The sequence below is a fragment of the Elephantulus edwardii genome, unplaced genomic scaffold (assembly GCF_000299155.1).
Source record: "Elephantulus edwardii isolate Elephantulus edwardi_28Jun2011 unplaced genomic scaffold, EleEdw1.0 scaffold00085, whole genome shotgun sequence".
Lineage (NCBI taxonomy): Eukaryota > Metazoa > Chordata > Mammalia > Macroscelidea > Macroscelididae > Elephantulus > Elephantulus edwardii.
Window position 1 is genome coordinate 12,440,784 of NW_006399835.1, and position 21,421 is coordinate 12,462,204.

Genomic DNA, 21,421 nt, shown 5'->3' on the forward strand with positions numbered 1-21,421 from the left:
TGAATAATATGAATGAGTTCCTTGTTTTTCAATGCAGCGTAGTATTCCATTGTGTGAATATACCACAGCTTCTCTATCCATTCGTTTGTTGATGGGCACCTGGGTTGTTTCCAACTCCTTGATATTGTCAACAGAGCTGCGATAAACATGGGTGTTCATATATCTGCTTGGATGTCAGTTAGGGTCTCTTTGGGGTCTATTCCCAGTAGTGGAATTGCTGGGTCAAATGGTATATCTATTTGCAACTTTTTGAGAAAGCACCATACCGCCTTCCACAGTGGTTGCACCATTTTACATTCCCACCAATAGTGAATAAGGGTTCCAGTTTCTCCACAACCTCGCCAGAATTTGTTGCTTGCTGTTCTGTTAAATTTTGCTATTGTGACTGGGGTGAGATGATAATCTCATAGTTGTTTTGATTTGCATCTTTTTTAGAGCTAAGGATTTTGAACATTTCTTCATGTGCTTGTTGGCCATCTGCATGTCTTCTTTGGTGAAGTGGACATAATTTTTTTTCATTTCTCCTTTAGTAAAATCCTTTCAGAATAAATAATGAAATAAATATGAAAGCAAATAAAAAATAGTCAAATATAAGTCATTTTAGGGAATGTATTGTGAGAAGAGAGAGGAAGAAAAAAATGTACACAACTAGCAGCAGTTACTTACAACACTACAGTCATGTGTTGAAACATTTCAGTTGGTGTTTTCAGTTCAAGGAACCTTACTTCTTCAGTGTAGTGTAAACCTCTTCCTTCGTTGTCATCAGTTCTTGCTTGTATACTGCCTCTTAAAATGGAATGCCAGTTAATTAATTTTTGGTCCAGTGACTCTAGTCCTAGCTTCTTTTGATCCTTCCTGTGTCATTCAATATTATGCCTGTAGAATCCTTCAGTATTGCTGTTTGAGGCTTGAATATTTTTCCTCCCCGCCTTTTCTTTTATTGTGGTTTTAATAATGGTTTACAGAAAATTGTTTTTCCTTCCTCCCTCCCTCCCTCCCTCCCTCCCTCCCTCCCTTCCTTCCTTCTTTCCTTCCTTTCTCATTTTCCTCCCTTCTCACTCCAGTAAAGCATGAATGTTTCTGTCAACTCTTTTAGCTTGGGAAATGATGAGTATGTTTGTCCCTTTTGGTTTTCTAACTTAAGGTCTTTGCACGTTTCATTATAATATTTTACCTTGTCTTCTGGAGCTCCCTTTTGAAATCTGCTTTTTTACTCTTTTTACTTCATCATATCTTCCTTTTGCTTTAGCTATGCTATGTTCAAAGGTAAGTTTCAGAATGTCTTCTGTCATCCATTTTTGGCTTTTCTTTTTTGTCTTGTAAATGACTTTTTACCCTCTTTGTATATCATATTCTTGATTTCATCCCACAGCTTGTCTTGGGTTATTAGCATTCAGTGTGTCAAAACTGTTTTTGAGGTGGTCTCTAAAAACACAGGGCGCATACACAAAAGAGTAAAATGAGATTCACAGACACGTGTTCCCCCCCCCCCCCCATTATTTATTAACTGTTAGTAATAGTGGTTTCAAGAAAGCAGAAGTTAATTTTTCTCTCACATAGAATTATTCTTGAGGTAGGCCCAGTATGGCTTATATGATGACTTCTTGGACATTAATAGCACATGTTCTTCTGTTTTTCTTTTGCTTTAACCCTTGATTTAGGACTTTAATTCTCAAGGTTGTCTCATGATTCTATCATTATATGACATCATTCTAGGCAAAACCAAATAGATTAAATGATGATGATAATAAAAAAGCACATAACTCTTATGTCTCACCCTTTTAAAGTACCTTCTGGAAGACACTTCACTTAAGCTTTAATTTTAGCATTGAGAACTTAGTCTTTGGAAAACAGCCATTTTTTTTTACAAAAAAAGAAGGTTACATATACTGCTATTCTGAATGAAGTTAAGATTTTGTTACTAAGTAAGAAAAACGGATGAAAAGTGGGTAGACAACTCCTACTTTCAGATATGTAGTAGATGTGTATGGGGGAAATCACTTATTGGGGGAAATTTTGGTAATAAGGGAAATTCTTTTCATAATGGCTTTAAATTCCATACCCCTCAGCCCCTTTTAAAGGAAACTTTGTTTAAAAAGTAGTTTTCTTAAAGGAAAATGAGCTTCCATTTTAAGTTTGGAGCAATTGGAATAATTGTGCCAGTCTAACAGATGGAATATTAAGTAGTAAGGGTATGTGCTGATGAGAAAGAAATCTTGGCAGTGTTTTTTGAGGGTTCTCACTCCTTCTCAATTTGACGTGTTTTGTGAAGACTACAGTGTGACTAGCAAGGTGGCAAGAGACAGTGAAGAGAGGAATACTCACAGATTTGTTTCTAATAGATAACCATTTTAAGCATACACTTAACTATATTCTTGAATCAGTTGCTTTCCCGAGTTGGACCAGATGATCTTTAGAACTTCTATAAACCAGTTACCTACTTAATTCCCAATTTACTAAACAAAGCAAAATCTTAGAGGCTCAAAGTTTCTTATAGAAAACCTAATACAACAGAGTGATGATTTGAAAGTTTTCAAAAGTAAAATGTGGAAGATTTTTAGAACAAATGACTTGTTAGGCCATTGAGAATTTTTATCTTATTAAATCTTTTGACAGTTGATAGTGTATATACTGAAAAGCAGATGTTTGGGGAAAGGGATTGGGAATATTTATTAGATAAAAATTAATTTATGATAATTCGTGGAGTCTTGGTTTATAGCACTGACTAGGATAGAAATACATTGTTTTCTAAGTTAAACTATAATTAGATTTCTGCAATTAACTACTTACTACCCCATTTTTGCTAAGTCTATCAGAAGTTTGAAGAAACCTCTCTGCATGAGATTTTCTTGGTACTGAATTTATGTAATCTCAAATTTTTTTCCTGGATATAACTTAAATAATGCAAATTAAAACAATAACTTCCTAAATTTAAAGATTTTAAAAATATTTGTACCAACCCGTTGCTGTTGGGTTGATTCTGACTCGTCATTCTATCTGATAGGACAGGATAGAACTCCCCATAGGGTTTCTAGGCATATAAATCTTTAGGGGAACAGAGAGGCACATCTTTTTTTTTTTAATTTTTATTGTATCATTTTTTACGAGTACCGTCAAATCAGATCTGACTGGTATAGGAGGAGATTGCCCCCTCCTTCTCCAGAAGAGCATCTGGTGGATTTGAACCGCTTACCTCTGGGATTGCAGTGCAGCGTCTTGCCACTAGGCCAGCAGAGCTCCCTTGAGGCACATCTTTTCCTTGTGAAATGACTGGGAGATTGAAATCTCCAGCGTTTTAGCTATTAGGCAAGCACAACCACTATGCCGCTTGGGCTCTATAATAAATATTCACTCATTACTGTTGAATTGGAACGGATTCATAACTGACCCTCTAGCAGATTTTGGAAGCTGTAAATCTTATAAGGAGGAGATTGCCCACCTTTCTCCTTAGAAGCTAGTGGTGGATTTGAACCATAAGAGAGGTGCCACCTTTAGGTTAACAGTGCAACTCCTCGTTGATGGTAAATGAAGAGGCCTTAGTGGAATAGCAGGTTAAGTGGTGGGCTAATAACCAAAGGGCTGGTAGTTCAAATTCACCAGCTGTTCCAAGGGGGAAAAATTAGATAGTCTCATGCTGTAATTCCAGTGGAGGGTCACCAGGACCTCGAATCCACTCCACAAGAGTAGTTTTTTAAAAATTCTGATTGAATTTATTTTTATGCTAGTAAAGTTGCTTGGGATACTTCATCTAAGTTAAGTGAACTGGAACTATACTTCTGATATACTTTGTATATAACCCTGGAAAAATAGAGTGTAGTAGAGAATTGCTATAATCATAGGTATTTTCTTTCTTTCAGTGTCCCTCAATGAAGTTTCTTTACTAGTGGATACCACACATTTAAAGAGGTTTGGATTATGGAAAAGTAAGGATGATGACCCCAGTAAAAGGAGTCACGCTATCCTTTTTCTTTGGGTTTCATCAAATTATCTTCAGGAGATTCAGGCCCAGTTAGAAAATTCTGTATTAAGCCAGCAATGTAAGTATACATTTATTTTTAAATTTCAGGACAACTTGAGAAATCTGTAACTGCAGTATTTATTTTAAATTAGTTTATTAGGCTTGTTGTGATTGTATCCAATGAATAAGAATTTTATTCTTTAATTTTATAGAAAAAAGATTGCTGCTTTTATTTACATAAATTTCTTTTTTACAGTTTTATTCATCCAAAGGAAATAATCTTCTGCTTCGTGCTGTGCACTGATAGTCAATACTGTTACAGAGTTTCCATTATAATGTAATATAGAATGTCAGTTTAAAATTTTTGAGTTTTAGGTCTAACCTTTTAGTTGCCTATTGTATGATTTTAATTTGCCTAGATATTACCTCACATTTAAAATCCTTTGTTGCATTATATATTAAACTTATGTCTAGTAATAATGTAGTATTTTAAATTATAATTTCTTGGAAAATAGTCATGTAAATAAGAATTGTTTTTTTTTCTTTTATAGCAAAATCCAGTGAGTTCATTTTCCTTGAACTTCACAATCCTATTTCACAAAGAGAAGAATTGAAATTAAAAGATATTATGACAGAAATAAGTATAACCAACAGAGAAGTAGAGCTTGCTTTTCCATTGTCTTGGACTCAGGCATTCCCTTTGTTTCAGAACCTCTCTTCAAAAGAAAGTTCCTTTATTCATTATTACTGTGCTGCAGCTTGTTCTTTTCCTGCTTCTGCTACTGAAGAAATGAAGATGAAAGCAGTATCACAGGTTAGCACATGTTTGCTATGCTTTGGTGACATTGGGTAGAAATTATTTCATTATAATTAGCCTCTTTTCAAATGTTCTGTTTTGTTGAGAAGGGTACAGGAATCAGTCCAAAAGTCCCTCCAAAACTGGAACAGTTTGATCAACAAAATAAAAATTGCATGAGATTATAACCAAAAAGTAGAAAAAAAATTAATGAATTGCCAGTCATATAAATAGATAACTGAATGACTGAATAATGAATGGAATATACAAATAACTTTTCCTGAGATAACAGTTTCACTTAATAAATATAAAAAGAATATGGGACATAAAATCAGTAATAGAACACCACAGTAATAATTTTAATAGGCAAGATCTGTCAGTGGATGCTAAAATTAATGGATGCAGATTTAAAGAAAAATAGATATTTGCATAGTCTCAAAATACTTTATTTAAAATATTAATTACAGAAAGAAAATACAGAAGACATCACTTTAATTAAGTGATCAGAGTAAATAGAACTTGTAATAAGACCCATTACTATGATACCAGTAATTGTTCTACCCAAGCTAATCATGAGAAAAATCACATGATTTGAAAAAAGTGTCTGGAGCTCTGGTGGCCTAGTGGCAAGAAGCTGCACTGCAATCCCAGAGGTGCATGGTTCAAATCCACCAGCTGGTCCGCTGGAGGAGGGACAATCTCCTCCTGTACTAGTCAGGTCTGATTTGACGGTACACACACACACAAATAATAAAATAAAAATATTTAAAAAAAGAAAAAAGTGTCTAATTATTACTCTTTATTATCATGACCATGACACTGACTTACTAAAACCAAGAAATTATGAGATCCTAAAATAGAAAACAGGGAGCGCTGGTAGCCTACTGGTAAGAAGCCACACTGTAATGCCAAAGGCATGCAGTTTGAATCTCCCAGCAGCTTTGTGAAGGAGGATGGACAGTCTCCTCCTGTGCAGTAAACTGCCTCTGAAAACATGCTGGAGTGTCAACTAAAGATCAGTATTGAGTTGAAGCTACTCAACAACAGCAATAGAATAGAAAAAGGATCCCTTGTAATACAGAGTGTGATACATGGATTTGGCTATTCTAATTGACCAGCCGCTCCATTGAAAAAAGATGGTCAGGCATCTCCTTTAAAGATTTACAGCAATTGGAGACCTGATGGCAGAGTCACTATAAGTTGGAGTCTACTCAATGATAATAGGTTTAGAATAGAAAAAGGAAATTAGTAAAAAGTTATTGAAACTAGAATGTAGTGTAGTTAGTGTTATGTGCCGTGAAGATGGAATTTACTCATAGCTGACCCTCCAGTATATTTTCAGAGGTGATAAAACTAGAGAGGTGGTTGCCCATCTTTCTTCCTCAGAGCAGGTGGTAGATTTGAACCACTTGCCTTTGAGTTGGTAGTGTCACTTCTTACTACTAAAAATTTAGTTTAATAATATGGTGGTGGTGGTGGTGATGATGATGATAATAATAATTCCTTAGTCTTGATATTTGTGTTATGACCTACAACACAGTTAACATTAGAGGAAGCCGAATGAAGATTTGTTTGGTTTTTGCAAGTTATTTTCTAAATTTCAAATATCCTGAATTAATAATAAATTTTAAAATTCTATGTTAACTTTTATAGGAGGTTGGTCACTTATATGTAGTTTGTGTATCTGTTAAATAACTTCCAGGAAGAAAAATAGTCTTTAAATTGGCAGTTATATATGTATGTGTATCATATCCCAAACCAAAAGCTAAACCCTCTATTATGAGTTGGTTCTGATTCATAGAGAACCTTCATTGGATTTTCTAGGCTTTAAATTTTTACAGCAGTAGACTGCCTCTTTTTGTCTATTGGATTAGCTGGTGGATTTGAACTGCTGACCTTTAGTTAGCAAAACACTGTAACTGTGGAGCCCCTTCTATATAACATGCACGTATATATATGCTTTACACATACGTGTATATACATATAAGCATTCATGTTTATATACGTAAACATGCACGTGTATGCATATGTAAACATAAACAAACACACATACATATTCATATTATTAAAAACAGGGAGTTTTTGGTGGCCTAGTGGTAAAGAGTTGCACTGTCAACCTGAAGCAGTATGATTCAAATCCACCAGCTACTCTTTGGGAGAAAGATGAGCAGTCTTCTTACATGCAATTTACAGCTTCTGAAAACCCATTGGAGAATCAGCTATGAATTGAGAGCTCCCTATAACAACACAAAATATATAAAAATTATGTGTGTATGATACATGCATGTATATGTATGTAGCTAAAGTATAATAAAGAGCTAATCTTTTATTTAATGGACCTGTAGAAACTGTGTAATAAAGATTGAGACATAAACCCACTATCTTTTATGTATACAGTGATAATTTTCATAACTATAGTATATATATGAGTCAACTTGATGACACCTCATAAATGACAATGAAACAATTTTATGCTTATAAGCAACTTATATAATGCTTTCCTATTTAATTGTAAAATAGGAATTTATGTTACTGTAAACTGTCTTCATGGAAATTTTATTTTATCATCTCTTTTGTTTATTTGGAACTGCAGTGTTTTAAAATTCTTTTAAGAGTTTGGGTCTAGAAATAGTACTTTGAACTTTGATCATTGTACATACCATATCTCCTGGTCAAAAGTGTTATTTTAGTGTGTGTCTGTCTTATTTTCTGAAAGTATAGTTTATGTGGCTCTCTCCTAGTAATAGCATTTCCCCTCAAATAAAATTTGGTATTGTTCTTTTGAGAGTTAAACGTTTGCATTTATATGTCTATAAAGGGATTTTTTTTCCTTGTCATTTTTGGTCAGTCCTCAACTATAGATGCAGCTAAGCCTACTTACACCTTCCTGCAGAAGCAAAGTAGTGGTTGCTATTCACTTTCTATTACATCTAATCCAGATGAAGAATGGCGAGAAGTCAGGCACACCGGCCCTGTTCAGAAGTATGTACTGTGTCTTAAATTAGAAATTTAGTTTGTTGCTGCTTGTTACTAGTTCATGTTTTGAGTTTTACAGTTTATTCTGATAGTTATTAATTTTTTAAATGAGAAAGCATTAAGAAACTGTATGAGGAAAACAATAAATAGTTTCATTCAGTGTTGCATTTTCACCAACTATTTGATTTCCTCTGTTTGCAGCATTTTTTTTTCTATTATTTGTTTGCTTTTTAAGTCTTAACTATCTTAGTGCAATTAAATGATAACTGATTAAAATTTTGATTTGTTTCTCTATTGTCGAGCATTTTTTTTTCCCCAGATGTGTTTGGTGGCCACTTGAATATCCTTGTTAGAATTTCTATTCAAATTCCTTGTTCTTCTATTAATTCAAAGATAACACTTTGTCCTTGAGTTGGAATTGACTCTCATAGACTGACCATCTGATGGGTTTTTAGAGGTTATAAATGGTGTGGGAAGAGATTGTCTCATCTTCCTCCTGTAAAGCAACTAGTGGATCAGTTGCCTTTGGATTGGCAGCTCAACTCTTCATCCATTAGGCCACTGGAGGTTCCATATGGTTGGGTTATTTATTTTTATGTTGAGTTGTTGAAGTGTTATATATATATGGTATTGGATTTTTAGTTTGTGCTTCAGATGAAAGTTTACACAGAAAAACAGTTTTCCAGATTTCTTTTCTGATTTCTGATTTCTCTTTGTCTAGTTTTCTTGTGCTTTTCTGATTTTTATCTTTGCTTTTTGGTAAATGATGCCTTTTTTGGTCTTGTGTACTTGATTGTTCTAGGGAGCTCATTCTTCATGGAAACTTTTTTTAAAAAATCTTTGCTTATTAGTTTCATATTTATTATATGATTTCAGTATGATTTCTATGATTACTAAGTAGTGAAATCACTAGTTAGTAGTAGTTTTCTATTTTATTTTTTTTTTAGGGGTGAGTAAAATCTTTTGATGAACAAAGTTTTAAATTTTTATGAGGTCCTTTTTATTTTGTCTTTTGCTATTTCTCCTTGTCTATTATAAGTTTACAATTTTAGTTTTACTATTTAATTACTTAATCTATGTAGAATTTATTTTCATTGCATCGGCTTGTTAAAAATTAAAAATCGTAAAAAAAAATTAAAAATCGTGTAGAAGAGACACATCTTCAATGGTATTGTATTTGATTGATATATAGCTCATTGACTAGATAGATAAATAATTGAAGTTAACTTACCTGAGAAAGCTTGAAAGGGAAAAAGATGATAATTCAATGAAAATATCATTAGTTGTGTGGTTCTGTCAAGTAGACTGTGACTCATAGTGACTCTGTCAGTAACAGATTGGAACCTTGCTCGACCTTGCTACTGATACCTGATATGCAGTAGTAATAGCATGAAGTAAAATGTCATTGTTCTAGCCTTTCATTATTTTTTTTACCCCACAGACTTTAGTTATAGAATCTAGAATATTGTTCTATATAACAAATCTCTTTGATACTAGAATTTTGACTACTGATATATTTTAACCCTATTTTGACTTTTCAAGGTTGATTGTATATCCTCCACCACCTACTAAAGGAGGATTAGGAGTAACTAGTGAAGATCTGGAATGCTTAGAAGAGGGAGAGTTTCTTAATGATGTAATCATTGATTTCTATCTTAAGTAAGTATAGAGTTAAATTATCTTCTAATTTGTTTTGCAGATTTTACTAAATATGTCTGTCTCAGATATTTTCAAATTAACAAACAATAATCTTTTTCAAAATATTTCAAAAAAAAAATAATCTTGTGCAAAACCACTTACTTGCCAGAATTTTCTGGACTTGATTTTTTCATTTTAGTTGTTTACTTATTTGTTTTAGAAAAACTTTTTAGTTATTTGTCTTTTTTTAAAATATATTTGCTTTTGCTCTACTCTATCCTTATGTTGAAAGAAATACTAACAATTCACTCTCAAAATAGAAAGACAACTCTCCTCTCTTAACTTCTGTATCTTTAAGCAATGTAATAATTAACTATCCTTTGGAAACTCTTTACATATATATTTATATATATAAATTTTTATATATATATTTATTTATATATATACGTTTTTATATATATATATAAATTCTTCCTACTCTTTGTAAACCTTGAGCTGAAGGAATAATATAGAAGCTCTTAGAACTTTAACACAAATCAAACCTGTTTCCAACCTTCATTTTAGAAGCACACTGAAGGTAACTTCCACTTATTTTACAGACTCTTTATCTAACCAAATTTATCACCATCTTACTTAAGCTCTATTGTCTTATTATACTGTTTATACTAATTACTTAGTTCAGAATTCAGTCTTATAATTTTCTCTTTAGTTCAATCATGATGGATGTTAATTTCCAGACTTTTGTTTTGGATTTTTAAAAACAATTGTTGTTGTTATATGCTGTCTAGTTGCCTGTGACTCAGCATTACATTTTAAAAAAAGAAGATGGAAAGAATACACAGAATCACTGTACCAAAAGAATTAACTGACACTGAAATATTTCAGGAAATACCATATGATCAAGAGCCAATGTTAAAAAAAACAAAAACCCACAGCCAGTAATGAAAGAAGAAAGAAGACATTCAAGCTGCACTGAAGGCATTGAAAAAAAAATAATGTCCCAGAAATTAGTAGAATACCATTTGACACATTTCAAATGAAAGGTGCAGCCCTGGAAATGCTTACCTGTGTGTACTTGGAAATTTGGAGGACAGCAACCTGGCTATGACTGACTGGAAAAGATCTGTATTTGTCCCATTCCCAAAAAGAGTGATCCAAAAGAATGTTGAATTTATCAAACAGTAACACTGATAGTATATTCAAGCAAAATATTGCTGAAGATCATTAAAAAAATGGCTAGTACAGTATGTAGACAGAGAACTACCAGATGGTTAAGCTGGCTTCCATTGCTTAGAAGAGACTGTGGTGCCATGGATATCATTGCTGATGTCAGGTGGATCCTGGCTGAAAGCAAAGAATAACTGAAGAATGTCTATTTGTGCTTTATTAACTATGCAAAGGCATTTGACTCTGGATCATACAAAGTATAATTAACATTGAAAAGAATGGGAATAACAGGACATTTAATTGTGCTTGTGTGAAATCTGTCCTTAAACCAGGAAGCTGTTGTGTAAACAGGGCAAGGGAACACCACATGCTCTAAAATTAGGAAAGGTGTGTATCTTTCCCGCATACTTATTCAACCTGTATGCTAAGCCAATTACTTGAGAAGTTGGACTCTCTGAAGAAGAGCTTGAAGGAAGACTCATTAGTAATCTTTGTTACACAGATGACACAACCTTTTTTGCTGAAAGTGGAGAAGACCTGATGTGTTTGCTGCAGAAGATCAAGATCTACAGCCTTCAATATGGATTGTGCCTTAACATCAAGAAAACAAAAAATTCTTGCCATTGGACTAATAGGCATCATCATGATAGATGGAGAAAAGATTGAAACTGTCAGCAACTTCATCATACTTATATTCACAATCAGTACACTTGGTACGAGTAGTCAGATCAGGAGATGTATTGCACTGGAAACTCTGTAGTCAGGCATCTCTGCATATTATTGAGGAACAATGATGCCACTTTGAGGACTATGGTAATCTGATTTCAGGCCATGGTCCTGGCTATCATTTTCTGTACATCTGAGAGCTGGACAATAAATAATGATGACAGAAGAAATATTGATGTCTTTGAACTGTAGTGTTGGAGAAAAGTACTGACTGTCTCGTGGACCACCAAAAGAACAAATTGATACTTGGAGAAAGTGCAGCCAGACTAGTTGTTGGGGGCAAAGATAATAAAGCTTCATCTCACATACTTTGGGCATGTTGCTAGAAGAGGTTGTTCCTTAGAGAGGAACATGATTCTTGAAAGGGTGGAGGGATGGCAAAGGAGAGGAAGATCTTCAGCAGAGTAGATTGATGTAGCAGTGGGCTTGAGGGTATCAGGGATTGTGAGGATGGGCATGATACGACAGGATTCAGTCCTATTGTTCATAGTGTTGCTATGAGTCTTACTTAAGGGCACCTACAAACAGCAACAGCAAGAGCTATTGTAGCTCTTTAATGTAATTTTTAGTTTTCCTTGCCTGATGTTTCTCTTTTATTATGAGTTCAGTTTGGTGTTGGGTTTTCCCCATCAAAAAGTCTGATAATTTAAAAAAAAAAAGATTATTTTTTTATTGGTTGGACTACACACAGAGATTAGCATTTTCTACCTGTACAGTCAGTGACATTATTTGAGTTGAACCACCATTCTCCCCCTCTTGTTCCCAGTTGTTCTTCCCTCAATAAGGACTGGACTTAGTTTCAAGCTAACATTTCTTTCTCATCTTTTGAGTTGTTGTCATTAATTTGATCTCCTATAAATTGAGCACAACGGTCAAGGCAGACATTTTGTACTATTTTAGCTAAACTCTGGGGTTTTGGTGGCATAAGCTGTGGCGAGTTGCGTTGCTAACCCAAAATATTTGTATTTCGAGTAACTTAAATCTGCCAGCAGGATGGATGGTCTTCTCATTTTGTTATTTATAGCCTTCAAAACCTGATGAAGGGTTGCTCTGAGGTTGAACTCACTCAAGAGTGGTGAGTTTTAAGAAAGTTTGGTTTGTTGTAAAAAAGATTTCAGGGAATATCTTGGGTAAAAGTTTAAAGATTAATTTAGGGCAGTAGTTTCTGGAGTTTGTCCAGGCTCCATGGCTCCAGAAAGTTTGGAGTTCATGAAAATGTGAATTCTGTTCTGCATTTCACCTTTTGATCAAGTATTTGTTATGTAGAACCTTGATCAGTAATAAAGTGTTCAGTAATGGCAGTTAGATACCATCAGTTTTTCTGGCCTCATGGCAAAGGAAGCAGCGGTTCATGGAAGCAATTAACCGCACGTTCTGCATCCACTTTATCTTTCTGATTCTCCTTTTTTCTATTTCCAGGCAAATAGAGACAAATTGTTATGCCTTGGATGGCTACTTTCAAGCTTTTAAGACTGCAGGCATTAAGAAGGTAGAATAGAAACATTAAACATGCTGTCAGGCTCACTTGGGATGTCCCATGAAATTATGACTCTAAACTTCGAAGCTAAGGAGCCAAAGCCCATGAGATGTTTGATATATATATTTTTTTACAGCCTTAGATGCTACTCTTTTATATATTATTTTAAATATATCCATCACACAACTTTTGCTAGTTGTTTCTTTGACATATGCAGTTTATAGACAGCAGTGATAATAATCTGCTGTGCAGTTTTTATCCTTAGTAAATGTGATTTTTTTATCACCATCACCTCTTGTTATGACCCTTCCTTCTCACTGGTAACTCTTATTAATAATCTTTGATCTATATACATTTGTTATTTCTTCTCTTTTTGTTTTTGTGAAGTCATTACCAGTGTTTGTCCTTTCCTGATTGTCCTTTTGCTCAGCATAATCTCTTCATGCATCAACATAGTGAAGCATGTATTCTGATTTTGTTTCTCTTACTAATATTTTATGTATGTACCACTGTTTGTTAATCCATTCTCCTGTTGGTAGGCATTGAATTTGTTTCTTTTGGTTATTATGAATAGTGTTGTAATGAACATTGGTGCATTAATAACTGAGTCTCTGCTCTCAAGTAATTTTGGCTATATACCTAGGAGTGGAGTTGCTTGATCAGATGGGTAGTTCTATTTTTGAGGAATTATTAACCCAGTTTTCCACAGCGGATGCATTTTGCATTCTTTCTAGCAATGGATAAAGAGCCTAATTGTTCTGATGTCTCCAGATCTTCTCCACCTTTTGTATTTTCTGTTGTTTTAGTGGTTTTTTTGAACTTCGGAAAAAATTTTAGCCGTTCAGTGGGAGTGAAATGGTATCTCATTATGCTTTTGATTTATATTTGTCTAATGTCTAATGATGCTAAAAATCTTCTCATATGTTCAATGATCATTTGAATACTTTCATAAATGAAATGTCTATTCATAGTTTTTTTTGCATATTTGTGAGTTTTTAAAATGAAAGGTCATGCAATGTGAATTTTACCTTATTTAGTACTGATTATTTTGGTGTTTCTGAAAGTATTTTTAAGCTTTACTTTGGGACATAGGTGGGTAGTTTGCAACCAGTTGATACTTTTTGGAATCTTACTTTTAAGATTTGCTAGGTAAATCCAACAACAAATTCCCCTTGCTGAAGAAAGATCCTTTTGAGTATTACCCAGTGCCTCACAAATTAGTAAGTTTTCCTTTTTAACTAATAGCAATACAATCAAAACAGCATTAATGGACTGTATGAACAATGCCTACCACTTCTAATTTTTTGGTTGGTTTTTCTCCCCAGCCTAGGTTCCTTTTCTCACATGCTTGCAGTGATAAATGCTGTGCCCAAAGAAAACGGATTGTCTAGAATTTTTGCAGGAAATCACTTTCTCTTTTAGTGTTTTGATCTGTGTACTATGTTTTGATCTCTCCAGAATATCAGTTCTGTCTCTTCAGCCCAGATAGTCTGCTGATCTTCACCTGGGTAATTTCTGTCTGTGTCACAACCTGGAAACTCCAAGGCTGGGGCAATAGTAGGATTCACTTTGCTTGTTTCCTCCTTTCAGGGATTAATGTTTTTTTCCTGCCTAATATCCAGTTAAGGCTTTTTTTTAATGTTTCTGTCTTCCCCCCCGTCTTATTTCAAGAAGGGTGGGTAAATTCAGTCCCTGTGACTTAATCTTAAAGTCACCATTATCATTTACAAGTCCCCCTTTTTGTCTCTTACTGTATATTTTAGTTAGCTGCCAGGTGCAGTAGACTGATTCCCAAATTAACTTACATTTTAGTGCCATTTCACCTTACTGTTTATTTTACCTAAATTGTTTTAAATTGTTTGTAAAAATTTCTTGTGTATGCTTTGTTTTTCCCAAGTCAGTTTCTACCAGCATTCTACTTAAACTATTATATAAATATAGTTCCTGTGAGAAATTTTTAGTAATTTCTTATTGTCTGTCAGAATGAATTTAAAACACATTTTGGTGTCTTGGTTCTATGACACTGATCTCCCTTTTCAGCTCTGTTAAACAGATTACCTTGTACATATCACACTATCCTGCAAAACTGAATTTACTGTACACACTCTATCCTTATTTTCTTACCCAGGTTAATATGTTTTTCTCTCAAATTATATTTTCATGAAACTTTTCCTGATCTTCTAAAGAAGTATTATTAACTTCTGTAACACTTTGTTTGCATATTTTTTATAGTATTTTAATATTTTATATAATGTTATTTGCGGGTATTATTATCATTCTATTTTTTAAAAGGTCAATGTCTATATATCTTAATTTTAACATTTTTTATGGTAGATAGATATGAAACAAAATTTTGAAAAGGGGACAGTAGTAGCATAGTTCAAAGAATGTGATTAATGTCACTGAATTGTATACATATAAAAACAATTGAATTGGGATTTACTTTGCTGTGTATATCCTATAAAACAACAACAACAACAAAATAAAGTACTTGACCATTTCACCATTTTTATACATGTACAGTTTAATGATGCCTTGCTCATTGTGTTTTTTGATTATCACACTATCAGTTTCTGTCACCTTTATTTTTTTTTCACCTTTAGCAGAACTCACTGTCTGCTAAGCAATTGGTGTTTTTCTCTTCCTTTCTGTCTTGTTTATTTTTGTATCTCTTTAGTACCAAATTCCTATTTCATGAGGTGAATTGAATGAAGTGTTTTATTGGATTTAATCGATTAAATAGCTTTGTTTTTTCAAAACTGCCTAGAACTTCACCTTATTGACTTGAGGGGATTGTAACTCTATTTTGAAAACAACTTTTTTTTAGAGTTATGAATAACTTGAAAGAAGTAAAATGTGTACACATTTTTAACTACAATGTTTGCACACACACACACACACACACACACTCTCTCTCTCTCTCTCTTTCTCCCCCTCTCCCCCTTTGTAATCATCATTTAGGGTAAGTTAGAGGAGAATTTTGAGAACCCTAGGAGGATCCCTTGCTTCTGTTTTCCAGGTAGTACACTCCCTATATAACCACCTGTAAAGCATTTCAATTTATTTTTAAATTTTTTTCTTTTTTTTTTCCAATTTATTTTTATTTCTTGATTTTTTTACAGTAATTACAACGTCATTTGAAACTACATATGTTATTACAGATAGCTTAGTATTATATAATTATTCCTAATTATGAAGCATTTAATTGCTAAATGTTTGAATTGCAAGTTTATGCTACTTTAATATTTGAATAACCTAAGGATTTAGAAAGAAAAAGTAATTTTATACTTATTTATAGTATATTAGTTTCCATTTTAGTTTGTGTCATTGATTTAATTAATGTTTCATGTTGCCCTCACCTTTAAAGTACAAAAGGTGTAATGTAAAGCTTTGTGTAGCCAAGGATTCTGCTGGCTTTTACAATTTCTTTTCCTTCTTTTATTGTGCCACTAGTTAGAACATGTTAATAATTTGATAAATATTTAAAATTAATGAGTATGTGTATAATTTTTACTTTATTAATCTTGTTGCAAGATGAGGTAACTAGAATAAATAGAAAATGAAAATAAGCAAACTATCAGAACTGCAATAGATTTTGAATATAATTCAATATGAAAAAAATAAGATTTCCAAAGTACATAAATAAAAAAATAAGTGTAGTGGACTAGGGAAGACCTAAAAATAATTGACTTTTGTGGGCTTTCTACCTTACAGGTATCTTATATTGGAGAAGGCGTCAGAGGAACTTGTTGAACGAAGTCACATATTCAGTAGCTTTTTCTATAAATGCTTGACAAGAAAGGAAAATAATTTAACAGAAGATAATTCAAATCTTTCGTAAGTCTTATGTTCTAATGTAATTAAGATTGAAGAATAAAATATACTGCTTTAATAGTACATAGTATTTCCTGAAGTAAACAGTATCACTACTTGCTTTTACAGACACACTTTCCACTACCACTGTTCTATTTTCTATTACAGAGTGGCTTGAATCCTGGCAAGCTGCATTTCTAAAGTCAGTAGAGTACACTTGGAGGTAGTTGATATTATGTACCATTGAGTCAGAACTTCATAGCTGACTTTATGACTGTAAATTGCAGACTACTGATCTTTGTACCTCAGAACAGCTGGTAGCTTTGAACTGTGTCCCTTTGTATTGACAGCACAAGCACCTTCCTGCTAGATCACCAGAGCTCTCTCTTGGAGATTTAAAAGACAGGAAAAGAAACACAGGATTTTGGAAATGGTTCCATTTCCTCTAAGGGTGTTCAGGGCTGGCAGAACTCTAGGTTTTTTCTGGGGATACTGTTTCTTTGCCCTCCAGTTTCTGGTATTTCCAACATCTAGTTGGCTCACTGTCCCTCTATTTTAGCTTTGGATCTTTCCTGTCTTCTCTTGAAGGCATTTTCTGCATTAAATTTTGTTATAAATGTGTAGTTTTCTTTTTGTTTTCCTGGTTGAACCCTTAGGGAGCTCTAGTGGCATAATGGTGAATAGTTGCACTGGGAACCAGAAGGCAGACACTTGAGGCTTGTTTTTTTTTTTTAAAAAAAAAGTTTATTTTGTACTGGGTTACATACAAAGTTCATGTACATTGTTTTTCACACCAACCTTTCCCCTTTTCTTTACCAGTCCCTCTCTCTACCCACCAAATTATGCGACCCTATGTTTGAGCTACCCCCTTCATTCTCGTTCATGCTTTATAATAATGGTCCTATACAGTGTTTGTCTTTATGAGAGTGAGTTAGTTCACTTAGCATAATGCTCTCCAGTCCCTCCCATGTTAGGTAGTAATTTACAAAATCGTTGCTTCTGCATGCTGTGTAGTATTCCATTGTGTGAATGTACCATAATTTCTCAAGTCAAGTCATTCCATTGTAGTTGGGCATTTGGGTAGTTTTCATGGTCTTGTGATGGTTAATAATGCTGCCATGAACATAGGTGTACAAGTCTCTGTTTGTACCTCAGTTTTCATTTTCTCAGGGTATATTCCAAGCAGTTAAATAGCTGGATCATGTGAAATTTCTATGTTCAACTTCTTGAAGACATGCCAAACTGCCTTCCAGAGTGGTTGTACCATTTTACAATCCCGCCAACAATGTATAAGAGTTCCTATCTCGTCACATCCTCTCCAGTGTTTATTACTTCCTGCCCTGCTAAACTTTGCCGCTGCTGTTGGGGTAACATGGTATCTCGTTGTGGTTTTGATTTGCATCTTTCTTATTGCCAGTGACTTTGAGCATTTCTTCATGTGTCTGTTGGCCTCTGAATGTCCTCCTCTGTGAAAAGTCTTTGTATGTCTTTTGCCCATTTTGTAATTTGATTATCAGCCTTTTTCTTCTGAAGGCCCTGTGTTGTTGTTGTTAGGAGCTGTCGAATTGAGCACAACTCATAGTGATCCTGTGAACAAAAGATCTGAACCCTGTTCTGTCCTGCACCATCCTCACACTTCCTGACACACAAGAGCCCTTTGCAGCAGTCATCATGTCAGTCTACTTCTTTGAGGGTCTTCCTTTCCTTACTAACCCTTTGTTCTTCCCAGCATCTTGCCCTTCTCCAAAGAATAGCACCTCCTAGCAACATGTCCAAAGTATGTGAGGTGAAGCCTCATCATTCCTGCCTCCAAAGAGCACTCAGGCTGCACCCTCTCCAAGACATATCTATTCATTCTTTTGGCCATTCATGGGATATTCAGTGCTCTTCTCTAACACCACAGTTCAAAGGCATCCATTCCTTTTTCTGTCATCATCATTCATTGTACAGCTCTCAGATGCATAGCTAGTGATCAGAAGGACTATGGCCTGAATCAGATGCACCTTAGTCCTCAAACTAACAATCACTCCTCCTCAATAATTTGAAAAGGTACTTAACTGCAGATTTTCCCAATGAATTGTGTCTCCTTATTTCCTGATTGCTTATACCAAAGGTGTTAATTGTGGATCCAAGCAAGTTGAAGCTATTGAAAGTTTCAATCTCTTCTGCACCCATCATGGCACTGCGCATTGGTCCAGTGCTAAGAATATTTGTTTTCTTGATATTGAGATGCAATCCATACTGAAGGCTGTATTTCTTGATCTTTTGCAACAAGTGCTTCAAGTCCTCCTCACTTTGAGCAAGTAAGGTTGTGTCATCTGCATAAAGCAGGTATTGATGAATCTTCCTCCAATCCTGATGCCACATTCCTCTATAGAGTCCAGCCTCTTGAATAATCTTCTCAGCATATAGATTAAACAGATATTGAGAGAGAATACAACCCTGATGTACTCCCTTTCCAGTTCCAAACCATACAGTGTTTCCCTGTTCCATTTGCACCACATCCTCTTGATCCAGGTATAGGTTCCACATGAGTGCAATCTAGTGACTGGGATTCCCATTCTTCCCAGTATCAGCCATAACTTGTCATGACCCTCACAGTCAAATGCCTTTGCATAGTCAACAAAGCACAAGTAGACATTCTTACGATATTCCTTACTTTCAGCCAGGATCCATATGACATCAGCAGTGATATCCCTGGTGCCGTGGTCTCTTGTAAGTCCTTCTTAAACTTCTGGCAGTTCCTTATCTATGTACTAGTCCATTCATTTTTGAATGCTCTTAAGCAGTATTTTGCTTGCATGTAATATCAGTGATATTGCTCAATAATTTCCATATTCAGTTCGATCACCCTTCTTGGAAATAGGAACAGATATGATCCTCTTCTAATCCGTTGGTCAGACAGCTGTCCTTCAAATTTCCTAGCATAGACTGATGAGTGCATCCAAGGCAGCATCAGTTACTGAAACAGATCACTTGATATCCTGTCAATTCCTGGGGCCTTGTTTTTTGCCAGTGCCTTCAATGTAATTTCTCCTTCCTCCTTTATTACTCTTGGCTCCTGATAATTAAAATAAGTCCACAGGAACCAAGATATGATCTTGGACCAATTCCATCTGAATTTCATGATCATCTTAAAAATAGGTTTGAGGCATTGAACACCAATGATAAAGGACCAGAAGAGTTGTGGGCTGATACCAAGGATATCACCCATGAAGAAAGCAAAAGGTCATTACAAAAACAGATGTGGAAGAAAAAAATCAAAATGATGTCAGAAGAGACTCTAAAGATTGTTCTGGAGCATCGAGAAACCTAATCTAAAGGATAACATGTAGAAGTGAAAAGAGCTGAACAGACGATTTCAAAGGGTGACTCGGGAGAACAAAACAAAGCATTATAATAGAATGTGCAGAGAGCTGGAATTGGAGAATAAAAAAGGAAGAACTTACTCTGCCTTTCTCAAGCTGAAAGAGCTGAAAGACAATTTTAACCCTCATGTTGCAATATTGAAAGATGCTATGGGCAATATATTGAATGACCCAGAAAATATCAAGAGAAGATGGTAGAATACACAGAATCACTGTACCAGAAGGAATTGATTGACACTGAAAAATTTCAGGAAGTACCATATGAAAAGGAGGCCCTGTAAGATTTTGTAAACTTTCATTATGAGACCCTTGTTTGAGACGATCTTGCCATATGTTTGTTCCCAGTCAGTAGATTTTCTTTTCATTCTCTTGGAAAAAGTTTTTGATGAGCACACAGATTTAATCTTTAGAAGGTCCCATTCAACAGTTTTATCTTCTTCAGTTTGTGTATTTCTGGCTGTAGTTGGCAGTCCCTTTATACCGTACACTAAGCCTTCTAAGCTTGGTCTCAGTTTGACTCTTAAGAAATTATGGTTTGGGGCTTTAATCTGAGGTCTCTAATCAACCTTGATTTGATTTTTGTGTATGGTGTGAGATGTGGGTCTTGTTTCAGCTTTCTATAGGTAGCAGTCCAGTTTTGCCAGGACCATTTGTTAAAGATGTCATTTCCCCATTTGAAAAGTTTTATTTCCTTGTCGAGTATCAATGAACTATAGATAAATGGGTCTGTTTCTGGTTTCTAAACTCTGTTCCACAGGTCTGTGTGCTTGTGATTGGACCAGAACCATGCCGTTTTGGTTACTGCTTCTGTGTAGTAGGTTTTGTGGTCAGGGAGTGGTATGCCTCCCATTTCATTTTTGTTTTTCAGAAGTACTTTGCTTATTTGGGGTCTCTTTCCTTTCCAAATAAACTTAACAATTTCTCTTTGAACTCCTTGAAAACTGAATTTGATGTCTGTATTGTGTTGAACATACAGATTGCTTTTGGTAGGATTGTCATTTTCACAATATTGAGTATTCCTATCTATGAAGAGTGCACATTTTCCCATTTCTTTAGGTCTTTTATTGTGTCTTGCAGAAGTGTTCTGTAGTTTTCTTTGTATAAGTCTTTTGTATCTTTAGTTAGGTTCACTCCCAAGTATTTCAATTTATGGTTGGCTGTTGTAAATGGTATAGCTTTCTTGGTTTCTTTCTCTTGAGTTCTCTCTTTTTTTTTTTTAAATTTTTTATTTTTTTTTAAGGGATCCTGGTTTTTTTAAGGTTCTCCTATTGATTATTATAAAAACTTGTTAATTTTTGAAAAACAAACAGTTGTTTTCAATTATTTTGCACTATTACCATTGTAAGACGAAAACAACTGCTTAAAACATCAACCTTTATAAACTATTTTTGCTGTACTTTATAGGTAACCTGGTAACATAGTTGGTACTATGCTCCACTGCTAAGTGTAATGCTGGCTGTTCAAATCCAGCACCTCTTCTTTTTTTAATTTTTATTTTTATT

At 34.5% G+C, this 21,421-nt stretch overlaps 1 protein-coding gene across 2 annotated transcripts in view; it reads left to right on the forward strand.

Annotated features, from left to right (window-relative positions):
* SENP7 (SUMO1/sentrin specific peptidase 7) overlaps positions 1-21,421 on the forward strand; it is a 201,644-nt gene that overhangs the window by 145,399 nt on the left and 34,824 nt on the right. For both annotated transcript variants that reach the window (XM_006890011.1, XM_006890010.1), the window contains 5 exons: positions 3,858-4,037; positions 4,510-4,772; positions 7,603-7,736; positions 9,273-9,389; positions 16,453-16,575. In XM_006890011.1, the coding sequence (XP_006890073.1) occupies positions 3,858-4,037; positions 4,510-4,772; positions 7,603-7,736; positions 9,273-9,389; positions 16,453-16,575 (817 nt within the window). The remainder of the gene's footprint in view (positions 1-3,857; positions 4,038-4,509; positions 4,773-7,602; positions 7,737-9,272; positions 9,390-16,452; positions 16,576-21,421) is intronic.